This window comes from Lethenteron reissneri, chromosome 11, assembly GCF_015708825.2.
Source record: "Lethenteron reissneri isolate LAM-NWPU_2019-01 chromosome 11, ASM1570882v1, whole genome shotgun sequence".
Taxonomy (NCBI): Eukaryota; Metazoa; Chordata; class Hyperoartia; order Petromyzontiformes; family Petromyzontidae; genus Lethenteron; species Lethenteron reissneri.
In genome coordinates, this window is record NC_083789.1 from 5,605,555 (window position 1) to 5,625,662 (window position 20,108).

At 43.5% G+C, this 20,108-nt stretch overlaps 1 protein-coding gene across 1 annotated transcript in view; it reads left to right on the forward strand.

The window, feature by feature from the left end:
- Positions 1 to 427: 427 nt before the first annotated feature.
- Positions 428 to 20,108, forward strand: part of LOC133341185 (centromere-associated protein E-like) — a 38,362-nt gene continuing 18,681 nt past the window's right edge. Inside the window, 17 exon segments of the mRNA XM_061549639.1 lie at positions 428 to 592; positions 2,873 to 2,958; positions 3,408 to 3,497; positions 4,004 to 4,122; positions 4,885 to 5,004; positions 5,121 to 5,202; positions 6,501 to 6,568; positions 6,705 to 6,758; positions 6,760 to 6,771; positions 7,065 to 7,116; positions 7,258 to 7,345; positions 7,511 to 7,643; positions 9,694 to 9,813; positions 11,602 to 11,748; positions 12,251 to 12,353; positions 12,631 to 12,836; positions 13,483 to 19,913. Coding sequence (XP_061405623.1) covers positions 540 to 592; positions 2,873 to 2,958; positions 3,408 to 3,497; positions 4,004 to 4,122; positions 4,885 to 5,004; positions 5,121 to 5,202; positions 6,501 to 6,568; positions 6,705 to 6,758; positions 6,760 to 6,771; positions 7,065 to 7,116; positions 7,258 to 7,345; positions 7,511 to 7,643; positions 9,694 to 9,813; positions 11,602 to 11,748; positions 12,251 to 12,353; positions 12,631 to 12,836; positions 13,483 to 19,913 — 7,964 coding nt within the window. The 5' untranslated portion in view covers positions 428 to 539.

The window sequence follows — 20,108 nt, forward strand, 5'->3', positions numbered from 1 at the left end:
TAATGGCATTGTCTTTGAAAATGATTGGCAGACACCACAGAAGGGAAGTAATAAAATAAAAAAATAAAACAATAAAATAATTCTCACGACGTTTCGGCTACAACGCAAGCTGCTTGCGTTGTAGCCGAAACGTCGTGAGAATTATTTTATTTTATTATGTTTTATTTTTATTATTTTATTACTTCCCTTCTACGTGACTTTACCGAAAGAATCAAGAAGATGAATCCCTGCAGTCACGAAAGCTTTAAATCGAAAGACACCACAGACATCAACATGCTTTGGGACCTGGTCTCACTGCCAGTGTCGATTGTTTTTTTTTAAACTGAGCTCTCATCCCAATTGGTCAAATCGCTCGAGCCTCTCGACCAATCACAGGGCCGCTTGCGTCAGTTTAAACTTGGCTCCTCCCCCTCTCGCAACGGTCGTCCGAGTCGATGCCGATGCGGGTGCGAGGAGGTTTAAAACAAATTTGCCTCATAACTTTCGACGCTTTTAAAGCAGAAATTTGTTTTAATTCATAAACAAGTACGAGTTGAGAGATGGGTGAGGATAATGTCAAGGTGTGCGTCCGCATACGACCCCTGATACAAAGGTTTGTAAATTGCATGCGTCAATTTGTGCGGTGTTTGCAATGTGAAGACGGCGTTAGTCGCTCTCTCTGCCTGTGGAGTTTCCGCCTGTTAATTGTAATTCTGTAACGAGCGAGTTCATGTCGCGTTCCTTGTTATTGAGGGTTGGCGATGGTAGTTCATAAGTTTTGTTCTGTTTCATGTTATCTCCCTCGCCTCCCATTAAAACTAAAAAAAATGTTGATGCCGTTCCGTAACAACCGCCTGAGATGTTAACAATCCGAAGTGTACTTGGACGTGTTCCACATATACAGACATGTAAAGTGTGTATGTGTGTGTGTTTGTAGCGAGCATGTTATGTACATGACTTATTTAGCTAATTTGTACATAGGGCCACACAAATGGGTCAGTCGCAACCCTCATCTTGCCACTTGTTCGCCTCTCACATTGGCAATTCCATCGGATTGTCTCTCATTTCCCCGATCTCTTACGACGATAACCTGGCGCGACTCTGGAAACTTGTCACACTTTATTTATTATTGTTAATTGGTTTTTTACCCTTTTATCTGGCAACAAAGCTGACACCTTTTTTTACAAGGAGTCATGTTTGCATTGACCACAATACCTGCGGTCGGAATGCAACAAAAAAAACACAACTCTGATAATGTTATGCACTGTCCTTGTGGTCAATGCAAACATGACTCCTTGTAAAAAAGGTGTCAGTTTTGTTGCCAGATAAAAGGGTAAAAAAACAATTATCATATTTTGCTGCTGGCAAATGAGGTTCCAATGGTGACATTATTTATTATTGTGGTTCAGCAATTTTGTCTTTTAAAACCAAGCATGTTACACCGTTTTAAGGTAGCAAGCCTCCAATCCGCACGTAAAATAAAACAACTGATGCGATCAAAATGGTTTAACACCCACGAACTACTGCTATGTATTTTCGTGCGAAACGCCGATATAAAGTACATGATGGGGGAATTAAAACAATTATGGCTCGGGGTATTTTGTAAGCACAGATTTGAAATGTCAAACGGAGCACGCCCATGCCTGAAGACTCGTTATCAAGACGTGGGTTGGTTATTGTTAGTTTGACGTACCGTATATGATTTACGAATAAAATGGTATGCTGTTACTTTATTGAAAGACACAGTCTATGAAATGTTACTTTTATCCATTTCCAGATCTTTATGGGTTAAACAAGTACTGTAATGCAATTTGGGAGCATGATGTATGAAAGCAAAGCTTGTTTTATATTCCACACGTGTCATCAATGTTGTTTAGGATTGCGAACTAAATTTCCATTCTACCTAGAACGAGGTTATCTACTACCTATGTTTCAACAATTTTCCTGCCCTCCCTCCCTGTGTAACGTGTGAACGTAACGTGCTTGCTGCCATTATCAGCTGTTTTGGCCGGGTCACCGTTTCAAAAGGGGCATTTTGGCTTAATGGGCATTAACTGCAAATAAAACTGGCAGGTATCCTAACTTGAACTTTACGTGTGTTTACAGGGATGAGCTAAATTGCAAATGTTTTGAAGCTCAATGTTAGAACCTTGGGATTATTGTTTAACTATTAAATGGAATTATTTCTAGCAAGGCTTTAATCGTTTAACATTTGTATTAGTCATATTTTAACAATAAACATGGGATATTTTACAATTTTAAAGCCCAGAAACGTTTATTAAAATGCAATGTTCTAAAAGTAATTTAAAACAAATGTACTGTGAGAATGTTTTAATTGTGTACAATTTTAGTCACCGTTTAGTGTTCGTTAAGTAATTTTATTTTTTGGTTCTTTCGGTAAAGTCACGTAGAAAGAAAATTAATTTAATAATAATAGAATACGACGTTTCGATTGCAACACAAGCAACCATTATCAGGTACGAATGAATGAGAAAACAAACATAGCAAACCTAGAAATATGCAATACAACCCAGAGAGTCGGATAACACACCAGTCAACCAGGTAGGATGTTGACTGGTGTGTTAGCCGACTCTCTGGGTTGTATTGCGTTATATTTCTAAGTTTTCTATATTTGTTTTCTCATTCATTCGTATCTGATGATGGTTGCTTGTTGCAATCGAAACGTCGTATTCTATTCGTATTAAATCTATTTTCTTTCTACGTGACTACTGAAATAACCTAAGAGTAATTCCTGTAGTCACGAAAGCTTCGAATCTAGTTTAATTTTATTTTGTATATTTAAATTTTCACATTTCTTTTTTACAGTCATTTTTGATGGAGATAAATAATGTGATGGCCTCATGAGCTTGTGTTGGTGATGTCTGTCCTTCAGGGAGACCAGTGGCAGCAGTGTCACGTACTGGAAGTCAGACAAACACTCCATGTCTCAGATTGACAACAACAAATCTTTCATATTTGGTAACTCTTTGTTCACACTGCACCTCCACCTCGCATCACATGGGCATTCAAGCAATGGGGTTTACAAATGTGGCAAATTAAAATATATATTCACCATCGTAAAATATTATTGTTACAAAGATAAAAAAGCCATTGGATGAATTGACATGTATTTGTTTAGATTTCCACAACCTTCGGACATTTTTTTGCACAGTACAATTGGTAGTTCTTGCAGCAATGTATTATGCAAGCCTGGATCGAGGATTTAAGTAGGCCCTGCAAAAGTTGCAGGATTCAGATTGTACTCTGTCCTGTGTAATTTATGACCCATGGAATTAAGCAATTTGGCTTCTATAATAAATTTTAATGAATGTATTGTGACCAAAATGTCAACTCGCTGGGCTGAGTAAATGCGTGTTCTATTTATATGCTCTTAGTAGGATTTGTATAACCACCATTTTTTTTTTCAGACCGTGTCTTTGGCCTCGATGAACAGACTTATGATGTGTTCGATGAAATTGCGAGGCCCATCATTAAAGCCGCTGTCAAAGGCTACAATGGTAAGGCCCATTGCATCTGAGAGATGGCCAAATTTGCAGAAAAGTGGTGTCTGCCAACACATGAACTGTGCCTGTTTTGTAGGTGCGATGCACCTCTCTACTGTGCCACCGGAACCACGATGGGGCTGTGCTGAACCAGCGCCAGTGTTTTCCCAATGTAGAAACCGTGCCGTGCCCTTGACATCACGCGCTGAGATGCATATAGATGACATTGTGATGCTGTGTCTTAATTGTTTTGGCTGACTTTAAACGCAATGAACATGTCATTAACCCATACCGGACCCTGCTTGACTGTGAGCCATGTCTTGTGATGTGAGTGTATCATGGCTCAACACGGCAAATTGTCGAAAACTACCCCATGTCATGAGGGCCCTGTGCATGCTCGGCGTTGTTGTGCCTGTGGAAAAGAAGCATTGGTCTGATGCTGTTGACTGATTGCACATTTTTTCGTGGAGTGAGAAGTTGCTGGACACACTTTAATTCTAACAAACTCGTTCCTCATGTAGGTACCATCTTCGCTTATGGACAAACGTCATCGGGGAAAACCTTCACAATGATGGGGTCTGAGAGCTACCCAGGCATCATCCCCTTGGCCATGAAAGAGGTTTTTGACGTCATTAAAAATGTAAGTTGGCCACCATTGTATACTGCGATTAAGTTTTTTTTATTCCATTCGTACTGGTGTACTGTTTAATGCCAATTCAGTGGAGAATGATGTTGCATTTTTCATTGAGGAATGAGCATCGTTTGGATTGTACAGAGTACACAAACTGTTTTATAACTTTGTATTTATCTTCTTCGGCACCAAAGGGTTTTATTTAAACTTAAGAGAGCTATGAGCATGTGGCATTTAACTCTTGATTTTTCGGTTTTAATGCATTATTACACTCACAATACATCAAATCGCGTGTTTAAAAATTGCTACATGTTGCATATGGTGGAGTGGTTCCCTGCGCTCAGTCTGATAATTCTATTCCTAGCCATAGGTTACATCTTGCAAGTGATGTCAGGACTTGTCCTCACCCTTACCCCTTCACAAACCCACACTGACCAGTGGTCCAAAATGATCAAATCATCCCCCAGGCCACACACAGTGTGGGGAAGCCCTCATCCAGCACTGGATTGACATGCTGTGAATTGTATATTGCATGAATACTTTTCAGGTTAATGGAAACCATACAGCCAGTGTAGATCGTACAATAGCAAAAATGAAATCCCATATTGAAGCTTAACCTCATAAAGATGTGATTCATTTAATTGTTGTATCTGTGTTCCGCTGAATATAATTCAAATATTTCAAGCAGGTTTTACAAAAACGGTCAATTCAGGATGAGTTGTTTGTTTGATCTTCCTGGGTCTTCTGCATGTTGCCATCTTTATTTTACAGCTGCCGGGCAGAGAGTTTCTCCTGCGCGTTTCTTACATGGAAATCTACAACGAGACCATCTGTGACCTGCTGTCCAAAGACAAAAAGAAGAAATCACTGGAAATTCACGAAGACGCCAACGTAATTCGAACATGCATCGTTTTATTTGAATGGCTCGTGGACATGCCGCTGTTTTTCTTGTCTGATAATGTGTACCGGTGCCAGCGTGTGACGAGGTGTGCTCCACTCTGCCACAGAGGACGGTGTACGTTGCTGATCTGAGTGAGGAGGTGATCACCAGCATAAAGGACATTCTGGAGATTATGCGCATTGGCGAAAGTAAGGGATATCCCATCTACCCCTCTATTTAAGGAATGAAACGGGCAGGATTTCTCTACAAGTCTGGCTATCGCTGATGAAGCCAGTTGTAATTACTGGTGAAACGTGGTAATCCGATTGTAAATGTTGTGGATTTGCTCTCCAACACACCGGTGTGCTGTACTCGTAACGAATTGGCATGTTTTGTTTATGTGACTAACCTGACTAATTGGCTTTGTCGGGTGGTGGCAGGTTTAACGACACAACTATTTACATGATTTAACCCAAAAAACCTGTATTATGGATGATATTCTAGATTTGAAGTTTTCGTGACGGCAGGGATCCATACTCTTTGATCCATCCTCTTTGGTTATTTTTTATCTACGTGACTTTACCGAAAGAACCAAAGAGTATGGATGATATCTTATTTGTGCCAATGTTGTCTTTTCAATTTCAACTCAATAGAAAACATCTTGGCTTAATTGTCATTGAGGGGAAAACAATCTAACAAAATGCTCCAATGTTGTAGATAATTATACTGTACAGTATTCCCTCGTTATTCATGAGCCTGCTATGCGCAATTCTGGCTATCCGCGAATCGCATTTGGAACTCTACACGACTGCATCGAGAGAGAGAAAAAAGTCAGATTACGTTATGAAAGAGAATGTAATGTGATAAAGTGATTACATAAACAGATGAGATCAAGACATGAGAGAGAACTTCTCGAAGCTTTAGAAGCATCTGTAGATATTACGTGTACAATATTCATAGGCCAATATTATTCCTGAAATTTGCTATTCACGAGTATCTCCGGAATTTTTCCCTCGCAAATAAGGGATTACTGTATATCTTAGGCTGTCCAACACAAGGTAGGAACCTCACTAATGAAATAAAAATCCCATAAACTTATGGTGAAGCCGGTCGATATGGCACTCCATTGATATCACTGTGAAGTCGCTTCTGTATTTTTTGCTACAAATTCATTCCAGTTACATCACTAGAGGCTGAGTAGCAAGGGCTGTGGGACCCAAGAGTTTTTCTCTTTATTCGAAAAAAATATCAGTCGAGTTCATCTTTACAACACAATAAATTTAATACAGATTCAATGCAGTGACATCACGAGAGCACACTCACGATGGAGCACCTGACTTAATTATTTTGAAAGGCATTTGTGATCTTTAAGAATTACAAACTGGTGTCGTACATCGTCTCTGTGCACAGCCTAGGTATAGTATATGTCTGCCACATGAGGCATTTTATTTTTGGAATGCATCTTTCTTTCAGCACTCGTGATCGCTTGCTGTGTTCCTTCTGCCAGAGAACCGCCACTATGGAGAGACCAAGATGAACGATCACAGTAGCCGGTCCCATACGATCTTCCGAATGGTAAAAACTGCACTCGGACATGCAAATGTAGTTTGTGCCTGGCCAGCCAGAGCGTTAACCCAACGGGACATCACAAATGCCCTGTGTGCACCAGTTTGGTCACTGACATACCCTTGCACTGACGTGATGTATGCAGATCATCGAGAGCCGGGAGAGGTCACAGAGGGAGTCGATGGATGGCGTCATCGCCTGTGTCTCACTTGGTAAAGATTGCGGCAGTGTTCAAGCGCTATGTCGTGTCGGTTGATCTTTATTGATTATGCCAAACTGATGTCTGGGATTATGTCGGTGCACCAGATGTTCTGTTATTCACGTGTGAGCAATTAATTATTTGTCCTTAAAATCAGGAATGAACTCTAAGCCAGTAATAAAGATGAAAAAAACGTTTGGTATATTTTTCTAAGTGACTTTTAAAATAGATTCAAAAGCACTCTGATTTTTCAGTGATGAGAAATTACTTTATGCAATAATGTTTGTCTGTCTTCAATTTTTCAAGAATTTGGTGGACTTGGCTGGCAGCGAGAGGACCAGGCAGACTGGGGCAGAAGGTAACATTACTGCACGTGGTGGTGCTGTGTTATAGGAAAAAAATAATTGCATCATGAAACCAGTTAGTAAAATGTTTATAACAATGTCTGTTTGTGTTGTAACTACACTATTTGTGTGTAACTCGTTTTAAATTTTCATAGGCTTGAGGCTAAAAGAAGGATGTAACATCAACAGAAGCCTCTTCATCCTGGGCCAAGTCATTAAGAAGCTGAGTGAAAACCCCTCTGGGTAGGTGTGGCTTCCAAGCCCAGCATTGACACAAAGATTTAATAAATTGTGAAAATTGAATCTTTACCCGTCGAGTAAGAATCTGTTCTAATCCATGCTCTACTTATAGTGACTCGTCACTCACCTTGCATGCCAGTCTGACTTATGCCTCTCTTCCCTCGACAGGAGTGTGTACCTAAACTACCGTGACAGCAAGCTTACGAGAATCCTGCAGAACTCATTGGGGGGGAACGCCAAAACGGTCATCCTGTGCACGGTCACACCAGCCGCCCTCGAGGAGACGCTCAGCACCCTAATGGTACGGAGCAGCCGCAAATCAGGGCTAAGAGGAAGTCTGTAAGGGAAATTGGAGGTGTTGGGGTATGGCCGGGTCGCTCGGTGATTCTGGCTCTTGTAGAGAAGCCTGTATATGGGGTTTTGTATTGGCCACCCGAGCTCAAATGTAATGTTTTGCCAGTGGAGATTCACGGTTTAAAGCAGTGGTTTTCAACCCATGGGTCGTGCCCCCTGGGGGGTGGAACATGAGCACCATGTTGCGACAACCAACCACTAATATATAAAATGAAACCAGTGCCTTGTTATAACACCACCTTGACCAGAGGTGTGGACATGTGATTCCTCTGTTGTTTATGTCCTAAGTAGCCTTAGTGGTGTTTTTGGAGCTGTGAGCAGCCGCCAAACCACAAGATTGAGATTCACTGGTTTAAAGGAATAAATATTCCAAAGGAATCTCTTACATTTTCCTAATTTGCACTTCCTGATGTGAAGTTCTTATGAGAGCTGCCTTGCTAGTTCTGTAAGCGTGGCCTGTCAAAAGGCGTGGTTGCTCATCAGCGACAGAGCATTAGAGCAATTGTAAATACTTAATCTGAGGGCAGTTGTATGTCTTCATTATTTACCCCATGATTACATTATTTGAGATTTGGGGAAACAATTTTATTCCAGAATCTATTTACAATGGTGCATGTAGCAGCAGCCTTAACAGCTGCAGTGGTCATGTGAACCCATTAACAAAACACTTTTTGGGCGAGTGCTGTTAATAAGCACCTATTAAGGCTCGCACAGCACATGAGGGAGTGGGTAGCTAGCACTATGCCCAAGTCACCTTTGTCTCCCCAGTACTGAAGTTTACTTGCTGTACCAGGTACTAATTTAAGACAGTCAATCTAGGGGAGCCCCAGGACCAGTACAGTTATTCACTGCTGTTATTGGTAGTGAGCGGGAATCGAACTCTGGTTGCTGGGTTCGATGCAGTGCGCCTTCAGGTACACTACTGCTCCCTTTAAGTACAACATACAAATAAATGTACGTTGACTTTTACAAACGTGATTCCGTGCACGTATTACGAACTGAATAATCGATATGAATCAATTGAATGTGTTATTACACCCCAAATGATTAAGGCACAAAAGTGGCAACTGAAAAATGTGATAATTGCATTTATTTTAAGCCAGCTTGGCTATGATGGCTTTCAAGGCAAGGTTGGGTGACCCGGGAATGAATTTGTTCTTATGCTTTGCCTTGATGCTGACAATGCTTTGGTTGGTTCAAAAACTTCCCCAGAGATACAGAGACGGTAGACACTTGTTAAATAAAATAAACATTTGTTATGGTTCCTGTAATGTTGTGGGCAACTACAATCTATAAATAAAAACACACCGTGTTTGTCATTATAACCCTGTGTTAACGGGAAAATGTTTTGTAGGCTGACGTTTTGGGTAATGGCCCTTACCGACTACTTAAATATTGGACTCTTGCAAATGAAACTATCCTTGTCTCTCGAGTTTTCACCTGGTTAAACAAAATAATATTTACAGCAGACAGGCCAGAGAGCTGGACCGGCTATAGTGGGAGATTTCTCTTCATCGTATACTGCCGGCCACCGGTCCAACGTTATAACATTCATAAATTTTCTCTGGGCTACAGAATGCGCTACAGATCAAGCACAACGTGCCTACTCCAACTATCACACTTCCCCGTCCCCTATCCATAAGCCACACTCTTCTTGATGCAGCTTGGAGTGAGTTGCAGAAAGGTTTTTATTTTTAACCTTTTCCAATATTAAATTGGCGTGGTGTGAAGCTGCACATATCGCCTCCTAAATTTAGTTTGGATGTTTAAGGACCCCATGTGTTGGGTCGAATGCCTTGTCCAGATGTCAGGCGTTTTCGGTTTACTGCCTGCACATTGAAAGGATAAGATTCAATAACCTGGGTGTTTCAGAGCATAACCTGGGCGTTTCAATGTGAAGGCATTTGATCTGATCTGTGCTCGTCCATCTCCACTGTCCATGTTGTCCCTTACTTTTTGTGTGAACTTAACGGAGAATGTACTTGTGGTTGTGACAGTTTGCCAGCACGGCGAAGAACATGAAGAATTCTGCCCATGTGAACGAGGTGATTAATGATGAGGCCATGCTGAAATGCTGCAGGAGGGAGATCATGAATCTGAAGAAGGAACTGATGCAGGTGAGCATGGTGTTGTTTGCTTCCAGACACCATCAAGGAGAATTTTAATGTTCCCTTCGTCAGCCATGATCTCTCCACTTTTGGGATGTGAGGCCTCTCCAAGCTCTCGCTATTGATCAGTCTTGTGATGTAATCATGCATCATACTTCTTTGCACCAGCACATCTCATTGCTTTGTCTCCTCTGCGGTGAATGTACTCTTGGGAGTGTTCTCTCTTTGGCTGCCACTTTGTCATTAGTTTTAGGGATTTGTCTTACCGAAATCAATTTAACTGTCAAAATGATGTATCTGATTAGCATATCTTCTCTAATCTCAGTGTAATTCCAAGCGTGCATCTTTCTATGTTTCTTTTCACACTTTTCAGCTTGTTTCGTTTTCTTTGTCAGTGGCACTTGCTATTTGGTATGCTGTAGTAGGTAATAGGTACTGATTAAAATGTAAATTAATTGTAGGAAGTTAAGTGGTTTTCCACCAAATTGATCATAGGGTAGGACATGTCTCCTTCATTTAAATCTCTGAGCGATAGGTGAACATTCCACTTATGCCGGGGAGCTACACTTCTCTGATTAAAATCACTGTTGAATTCTTCACAAAGTGGTATACGTGTTTATGCCCGTTCCAAGAGGAATCAAGATTGGTACCTGCTCTGAATATGCAACTGGTAGTGCAGTGCTGAGCAGCATTGGCAGCAATGGACTGCTATAGCCGGCCTGACTTGCAAGGCCTCTGATGATGGTATGGCTAGCGATGGCGATTTCTAAACTGACGATTATGGGAGGGAAATGCAAGGTAGAGTAGCATACAACATTTAAGCACTGCTTGAGCTGCCAACAGCCCAGCTGGCACAAGGGGCAGCACAAGTCTGGCACAGGGGACACTGGGCAATCGTGATACAGTGGCTTCTCATTCCAGAAGCACTACATGGGGGCAACACATTACAACTATGGGCCAACGTAATTCCACATGCCGCACCCCCCCCCCCCCCCCGTCATAATATTCATGAGCGGATTTTTACACTCGTGCAGAAGGTAGAGCGGAAAATCTTTTTTCCCGCAAATTTGCTTTAAGTTTGACGTTTCTCTATTAAAAGTGAATCTAACAATTATTCGACGCAGCAACAAAGTGGATTTGGTGTCTTTATTTATTTATTCAGCACTTGAGACAAAAGGTAAGTCTAATTTCTGCTTCTACATTATGGTAAAATAGACATTTCTCGGTGATTTTACAGATATTGTATCGATTTCCAATTTATTTTAACCCCAGCGAATAAAGTATCAGAGCAGTGAATTTGAACAAATTGAAGATCAGTTATATACAGTGCTACAGTGACATGAAGTGAGGTGTTTTATGACATAGTTTTGTGCAAGATTCACTGCCATTAAATTTACACAAGATGGGCAAAGAAGCTTGTAATACATAATGGCTATGCTTGTTTTTGGGGTCCGTTAAATAGGATTTCAGAGGTTAATCGGCAATATTTTATTTACGGGAGCCGATTTTAAAATAACAGTATTGGTGTGGTATTGACAGCCAATATCCACAAACAAGTTGTCACAGGCAACTCCAGGATGATGGTTACCTGGTGGTCAGCATCGGGCAATGCAACAACATTCTTTATATAACTTTTATTCCTAGCTTCATAAACCCACATTGACCAGCATGGTGAAGTGTGGTGAAATGACGTGTACAGCGTGCGGGAGCCTTCACCCAGCAGAAGATGACACATGAGCTTTACATGTACATCGACGTTAATCGCCGTTGTTTTGGTAACGTGTTACTTTCCCGCAGAAAACGCAGATGCACCAGGCTCAGGCGCAGCAGCTTGCGGAGCGTGATCAGCTGCAGAGAGAGAGCGAGGAGCGAATCCGCAGCCTCAAGCACATGATCATCAACTACAGTGTTACTGCTGCGGGCGCCGCCGACGACTCCGCGTTTGTGAGTTTCCACGAGAATTGAACGTCCGTGCCGCCCAAGCTCCGCGTTTGCTGGCTGCAGGGTGTGGCAAATTGGGCTGTGGCTTCCACGGGTGCTGTTATGCCTTCCCAATGTAATGTAGATAATAATTTGAATACATATAGCACCGTGAAGAGATAGTCACAGTGATACTTCTGGTTTTGCCCGTGTATGCGTGGAGAACGGTAGTGTAGTGGTGTTGTGTACTGCGCCACAAATCCAGCAATTGAGTTGAATTCCCGCTCAAGACCAATAAGTGGCAAATATTTGAACCGGTACTGGGCCTCCCCTAGGTAGACTCATCCTTAAATTAGTACCTGGGGTGGTGTGTAAATATCAGCATTGGAGGAGTGCTGATGTTTAGTAGTCTGTAGTGTTGGCCACCCTCCCCCTCGTGTGCCAGGCCCAATATGTGCTCGCTATCAATACCTGCCCCAACAGTCTGTTAAAGGCTACATGGGGGATCTTTGTCATTGTTGTACAGGCAAGACCAAAGCGCAGGGAGACATGGTGTCCCGGTCTTCTGAGATCTCACGCCAAAAAGTTCCGGGGCAACAGCAACATGACAGGCGATTTGGACTTGACCTGTAAGTCACATCCCCAGCTGCACCCATCATGTTTTGAATTAATTCATCGCTTATTTTTGTCAACATTTTTTGCTTTCTAATTTTCAAGCTCTCAGTTTTAACATTTCTTTCTGTTATTCTAACTTTCACATAAAATGTTTATCAGTTGCACAACGCGTAATTTTATTTCTTCTCCCTCACGATTGAATACATTGCATCATGAGCGCAAGATTCTCTTTTACCGTGCGCATCATTGCACGCCTAGTGCGAAGTGACACCCGCCTTACATTTTACGCAGCAGCCACAGACGCGACTCAGGGAGAGGACACGCCGGATTCATCGCTCCTAGACGTCAACAAGTCTTTAGGCTCGGTGTCTGTGCGCCGCAAACGCGGGTCCTCGGCGATGGTAATGGTGAGGGATGATCCCGAGGAGGAGGAGTCAGAGTGGCTGCGGAGCGTCTCCTCGGAAGACAGCCCCTTGTTTAGCAAACTGCAAGCCAAGGTGAGTGTCGCCCGTTCATTATTCCCACGTCGTTTTGGTTTGCACCTTGGAAATAGTTTCATTCGATCTCTCGTTTATATTGTACACTTCACAATAATAAAAGCATCTCGGGGGTGCTTTACTTTCAATAAAATGTAGAAGAATGCCCAACAATTAGAATAAAAAAATATGCAACATTTAAGTTGGTAAAGTACCCATGGAAATATAATTTTAAAATATGTAAGACCTTAGACTGTTTGCTGCTTTTGGAATTATTGAATGTTAGGTCTTAGTTGAAAAGTAGAATTTATTGAAAAAATTAGTTTTTTACAAAATGTAACTTTTCCAGCTCCGAGACCTAAAACATTACTTTGTTCAACAAATAATATTTGTCGTGATTGATAGGGCCTTAATAGGTCTAATGAAGTCCTTTCAGGATTAGTTATGTGGTGTCATCTTTCTAGGCCAGTGGGTGATGAGTAGCCATCTACAGAGTTTCAAATGGAATTTGTTTATGTCATGATATGATGCTGACAGCATTGTTGAAATAATGTTATGAAAAAAAAAACTCGTTGAAAAACAGGGAATAACAAGTATCACATGGAGTCGCATGTATGACCAGATGGTGCTTTCTGTTGACCTTACTGCTGTGTGGTCCCCGGTCCAGGTGAGCGAGTTGGAGGAGGAGCTGCAGGATGCTCGCCTGAAGGAGGCGGAGAAGAACGGACAATTCATGGCCATCCTTGATGACAGGGACGAGCTACGCCAGGAACTTGCCACCCTCAAGGCGAAGCTGAAGGAAATGGAGGCAGAGAGGCAGCGAGTAGAAACCGGCGCGCATGACTCTCCACTGGAAACGGCTGGAGCTCCGTCAGACCACTTGGTCGCTTCAAACGGCGCCAGCGGGCAACACTTTAATTCAACAAAAGACGAGAACGATCCAAATGCCGCCCCCCTTGCTTTACAGCTGAATGTGCAGGATTACGAGGAGCAGATTTCAGCCTTGAAGGGGAGAGTTGCTGCATGCGAAAAGGAGAACAGCAGACTTAGGGATGCTGCGATGGAGGCGGAAAACATCGCGCAGTACCTGGAGGAGATTTCAAATCTGCAGAGTGGCCTGTCACATCTGAAAACTGAAAATTCCAAGCTCCGAGCGCTAATGGAAAATCGTTCACCTGAAGGCAAAGAGGCGCTGGACTCTTCATGTGAGGCTCCAAAGGACAGCCCTGCTAATGCTCTTCTAGCAGAGGAGAACGCCTGCTTGAAACTGGAATGGGAGACGATGGGCAAGGAGGTGGAGAAGGTGCAGGCAGAATGTGCAGAAGCATCATCTCGGCTGCTTGACTGTCAGTTCAGGCTGTCGGCGATGGAGGTGCAGAACTCGGAACTTAACGACGAGCTTCATACTAAGAATAGAGGCCTTGATGAAGCAAACACCTCTTTGAAATCTCTCCAAGAGGAACTCTCCTCCCTGCGGATGAAGCTACGAGAGAATGAGGATGGGAACGCCCAGCATGATGAAGACGGAGCCCCCGCTGTGCAGCTACTGGAAGAAAGGCTGACTGGCTTCAAAGACCAAGTGACGGAAATGAAAATAATCAACCAGGACCTTGCTACTGAATTGGCATTAAAAGAGCTGAACCTACAGAAAGCGGAGCAGTCTGCGAAGGTCTCTGCTGAGGAAATATCCACTTTGCAGTTGAGCAGTGATGCAGCCAAAGCCGAATTGGAGCGTCTGAAAAGCCTGCTCGAGCAGAAGAGTGAAGAGCTTGACCAGTGGGCGTCGTCTTCAATGGATGAGAAAATGCAACTGGAATTGCAATTGGCTTCCCTCAGGAAAGAAATGGAACAGCTAGGAGAGGAGCTGCAGATTGCTCGTGAATCAAAAGAGCAAGCTGGTGACTCCTATCCTGAAATGGAAGCCTCTGACGCAGTGGCTAGGCTGAGTTCTCTGGAGACGAAGTGCGAAATGCTGCAGAGCAAACTAGGGGAAAAATCGAATGAGTTGGACACCCTTGCTGGTGTTTTGGAAGAGAATAGATCCTTGCAGACGAAACTGGAAAGTGAGAACCAAGGCCTTCAGGATAAGGTTGTGAAGATGTCACTTGAATACGAGAGAGAGATATGCAATAATAAAACGTTGGTGACTGAAATTGATGTTCTTCAGCAGCAAGCGAGAGAGTTTGATGACGATAACAGTCGCCTTGTGGAGGAAAGCAAGGGTTACTCTGAAACGATTACTACACTCCAGCACTCTGTTGAGGAAGCTCAACAACAAGTGTCACTCCTCAAGGACAGCGTTGAAAAACTAACCGAAGAAAACTATGAACTAAAAATGGATACCCAAGGGACAACTTTAATGTCCAGGCCTGCCCAAGAGCCGGTCAGCCAAGGTTCTCGGAAAAGGGCCGAAGGGCGCCGGTCGACACGCAGGTCATCGAGATTGATTGCTAATATGGAGCTGTCGTTCGATGAGTGCGATTACAGGCTCCTCAACCCGCAGCAGGCGGCCGACACTTGCAGCATCATACCGGAGAATTTGGCGGAAGTGGAACTGGAGAGCCTGCGTGGAAAGCTTGCCAGTTTGGAGGAGGAAAACAAGTCTTTGCTTGCACTGTTACCGCCTGCTCCTGAGAAGCTAAAGGAGGAAATGAGTGACAGCATGGCTGAGCTGCTAGCCAGGGTGCCCATACTGGAGGAGGAGAAATGTCGACTGGAGGTCGCACTAGACGCAAAGACGAGAGAGCTCGGCTCCATCTCAGATGAGGCCATAACGATTCAGCAGCAGCTCAAATCTGCAGAAAAAGAGATTGAGAACCTGCAGATGATCTTGGATGCGCTGAATGAGGAGTCTGTGAATCAGTATAAATTGAGTAGCAGTGAGAGTAACAGGATGAATACGATGGAGGAGGAAAATGAGTCTTTGCGGAAAAAACTGGAAGCTCTGCTGGCCCATGCTGCTGAGAGCGATCATGTGGAGGTATCCAATGAAGCAGATGTCAATCTGGAAGACAAACTGAGGACACTGGACGTGGAAAAGGCCAACTTGCAAGCGCAAATAGAGCATGTCCAGGCAGAATGCCAAGCACTCACAAATGCTGCCGATGACAATGCTGGAAGAATGCGAGTGGTGGAGTCAGAGTTAGAATCCGCCAGATTGCGGAATGAGGAGATGTCCATTACCCTTCTCTCTGTCCAAGCCAAACTTCAGGAAGTGGACCATGAGAATGCCCAATTACGCGACCATGTCAATTCTGCAAATGAGCTTGATGACAAACTTTCAACGGCAATGGAGACCATTTTGGTGCTGAACGAAAAACTTTCGTCAATCCAAATTGAAAAACAAGAGCTGCAAGTGCGAGTGGATTCTTTACAAACCCAGAGTGATGAACTCTCCACTGCCTCTAACATCACTGCCCTCAATAGCGAACTACAGCTGCTTCTGGAAGAAAAGGAGGCTTTGCAGTCCCAATTTGAGGATGCTGTGCTGCGCTGCGAGCGGTTGTCTAGTATTTCGGATGAGCTCGCTGATCTGAAGGTTCGGTTTGCAATGACAGAAGATGAAAAGGAGTCTCTACAGTTGCAAATTGACTCTCTTGCTAAAGAAAAAGGTGACCGCTATCTGAAGGGTGCTCAGGAGGCTTCCATGCTGGAGGAAAAGATGAATGTGCTCGAACATGAAAAGAGAGTGCTGCAGATACTGCTTGACTCTGACAGAAAAAGGGGTGAGGACCTGTCTGCTGAAACAGAGATGATATCTCTGAAGGTCAAACTTCAAGAGCTTCAGGATCAAAATGAAGTGTTGCGGTCGCAGATGGAGTTCTCTGATGTGCAGTGTCAGCATCTATCTGGTAGATCTAATGAAGTGGCCGATCTCAAGAGCAGGCTTCACACATTTGTAGAAGAGAATGTGATGGTGCAGTCATGTGAAAACTCTGATGGAGTGAAACGTGACCAGCTGTCCGCTTCTTCGGATGAAGTTGTTTTCCTAAAGGTTAAACTTCAAGAGCTACAAGGTGAAAGGGAGCAGATGCAATCTCAATTATATTCTCTTCAATTGCAGTGTGAACAGCTTTCTTCAGCCCCCGATGAAATTCGTGATCTGAAGACCAGGCTTGGGGTACTAGAGGAGGAAAAGGAACTGCTTCAAACACAGCTGAACTCAACACATTCTCAGGAACTCAGTGATGAATTGGCAAAAACTGCTGAAGAAATGTCTGCACTGAAAGAAAGACTAGAGCTAGTTGAAGGTGAAAAAGCTGACCTTCAAGTGCAATTAGATTCTGCTAAAACACAGCAAGAGCAGTGGTCCTCTGCCACAGATGAATTGGCAACCCTAAAGCTTAAACTACAAGCGCTGCAAGATGAGAAGGAGCAGTTAGAATTGCAGTTTGAGTCCCTTGGACTGCAGTGCAAGCAGCTCTCGGCAGCCTCTGAAATTGCTGATCTGACGACTAAACTTCAGGTTATCGAAATTGAGAATGCTGATCTGAAGACCAGGCTTCGGGTGCTAGAGGAGGAAAAGGAACTGCTCCAAACACAACTAAACTCTTCAACACATTCTCAAGAACTTGCTGATAAATCCTCAGAGACTGCTGATAAAATGTCTGCATTAACAGAAAAATTGCAGCTTGTGGAACTTGAAAGGAGTGAATTGCAATTGCAGTTAGATTCTGCTAAAGCGCAGCAAGATGAGTGGGCTCATGAAATGTCAACCCTGAAGCACAATTTTCAGGAACTGCAAGATGAGAAGAAGCGGTTAGAATCCTGGTCTGATTCGCTTCGTCTGCAGTGTGAACAGCTCTCAGCAACCTCTGATGAACTTGCTGATCTGAAGACTAAACTTCAGGTTATCCAAATTGAGAATTCTGATCTGAAGACCAGGCTTCACATGTTGGTGGAGGCGAAAGAGGAACTTCTCCAAACACATCTGAACTCTTCAAAACATTCTCAGGAACTCGGTAATGAATTGGCAAAGACTGCTGAAGAAATTTCTGCACTGAAAGAAAGACTAGAGCTAGTTGAAGGTGAAAAAGCTGATCTTCAAGTGCAATTAGATTCTGCTAAAACACAGCAAGAGCAGTGGTCCTCTGCCACAGATGAATTGGCAACCCTGAAGCTTAAACTACAAGCGCTGCAAGATGAGAAGGAGCAGTTAGAATTGCAGTTAGAGTCCCTTGGACTGCAGTGCGAGCAGCTCTCGGCAGCCTCTGAAATTGCTGATCTGACGACTAAACTTCAGGTTATCGAAATTGAGAATGCTGATCTGAAGACCAGGCTTCGGGTGCTAGAGGAGGAAAAGGAACTGTTCCAAACACAACTAAACTCTTCAACACATTCTCAGGAACTTGGTGATGAATTGGTAAAAACTGCTGAAGAAATTTCTGCACTGAAAGAAAGACTAGAGCTAGTTGAAGGTGAAAAAGCTGACCTTCAAGTGCAATTAGATTCTGCTAAAACACAGCAAGATCAGTGGTCCTCTGCCACAGATGAATTGGCAACCCTAAAGCTTCAACTACAAGCGCTGCAAGATGAGAAGGAGCAGATAGAATTGCAGTTCGATTTGCTTCGGCGACAGTGTGAACAGCTCTCGGCAGCTTCTGATGAACTTGCTGATCTGAAGACTAAACTTCAGGTTATCGAAATTGAGGATGCTGATCTGAAGACCAGGGTTCGGGTGCTGGAGGAGGAAAGGGAACTGCTCCAAATACAGCTGAACTCTTCAACACATTCACAGGAACTTGGTGATGAATTGGTAAAAACTGCTGAAGAAATTTCTGCACTGAAAGAAAAACTAGAGCTAGTTGAAGGTGAAAAAGCTGACCTTCAAGTGCAATTAGATTCTGCTAAAACACAGCAAGATCAGTGGTCCTCTGCCACAGATGAATTGGCAACCCTAAAGCTTCAACTACAAGCGCTGCAAGATGAGAAGGAGCAGATAGAATTGCAGTTCGATTTGCTTCGGCGACAGTGTGAACAGCTCTCGGCAGCTTCTGATGAACTTGCTGATCTGAAGACTAAACTTCAGGTTATCGAAATTGAGGATGCTGATCTGAAGACCAGGGTTCGGGTGCTGGAGGAGGAAAGGGAACTGCTCCAAATACAGCTGAACTCTTCAACACATTCTCAGGAACTTGGTGATGAATTGGCAAAAACTGCTGAAGAAATTTCTGCACTGAAAGAAAGACTAGAGCTAGTTGAAGGTGAAAAAGCTGACCTTCAATTGCAATTAGATTCTGCTAAAACACAGCAAGATCAGTGGTCCTCTGCCACAGATGAATTGGCAACCCTAAAGCTTCAACTACAAGCGCTGCAAGATGAGAAGGAGCAGATAGAATTGCAGTTCGATTTGCTTCGGCGACAGTGTGAACAGCTCTCGGCAGCTTCTGATGAACTTGCAGATCTGAAAATTAAACTTCAGGTTATCCAAAATGAGAATCTACAACAGGAGCACTCTCGTAACAAGGAAATGTCAGCAATGAAGGACCGTAACCTTGAGCTACAAGCTCTCATTGACTCCCTTCAAACTCAGAAAGATCTCTTATCCATCACTTCTGATGAAATTGTATCTCTAAAGGCTGCACTGGAGGCACTACAGACTGAACGGGAAGAGCTGAAATCCCAGCTGGATTTTGCCAATTCTCAGTGTGAGCAGTTGTCCTTTGCCTCCGAAGAGACATCTTCGCTCCGATCAAAGCTGGAGATGGCAGTGGTGGAGTCCGCGCGCTTGCAGAGCTGCCTGGAGTCTGCTAATACCCAGTTGGAAGTGCAGTCGCACGTTACGCTGGAACTCGAGCAGATGAGATCGGCACTCAGCACCCTGGAGGGCAAAAGGGCACGCATGCAGGCACTCCTGGGCTGTGGCGATACCACAGATGATGCCAGGGAGGAGGAAGAGGATCCATTCGTGGGGAAGAGCCTGCCATCAGCCGAGGCAGGACGCGTATACTCGCGCGACTCTATGCGCGACAGCGGAATAGAGAGATCCAGTGGGGACATGGTGGAACTTGGAAGCAATATTCCACTGCTCGAGGACGAGCAGCTGTTGGTGTGCGACGAAGGAGACGTTGGCTCCCACGATGCGTCCGTCGTGAGCAGGTGAGTCCATTTGAGGTATTTTAGGTTCAGCTGCCAACTCGGGATGTTAATTTACTTTTTTTGCAATATCGATAATCGCAGGTAGAAAAAGCAATATATTCAATGATGGACTACCAATGTACAGCAACCCACACTTAACAGTGTGATAAATGATAGTCAAAAAAGCCCTTCATTCAACTGCACTGTTGAATTAAG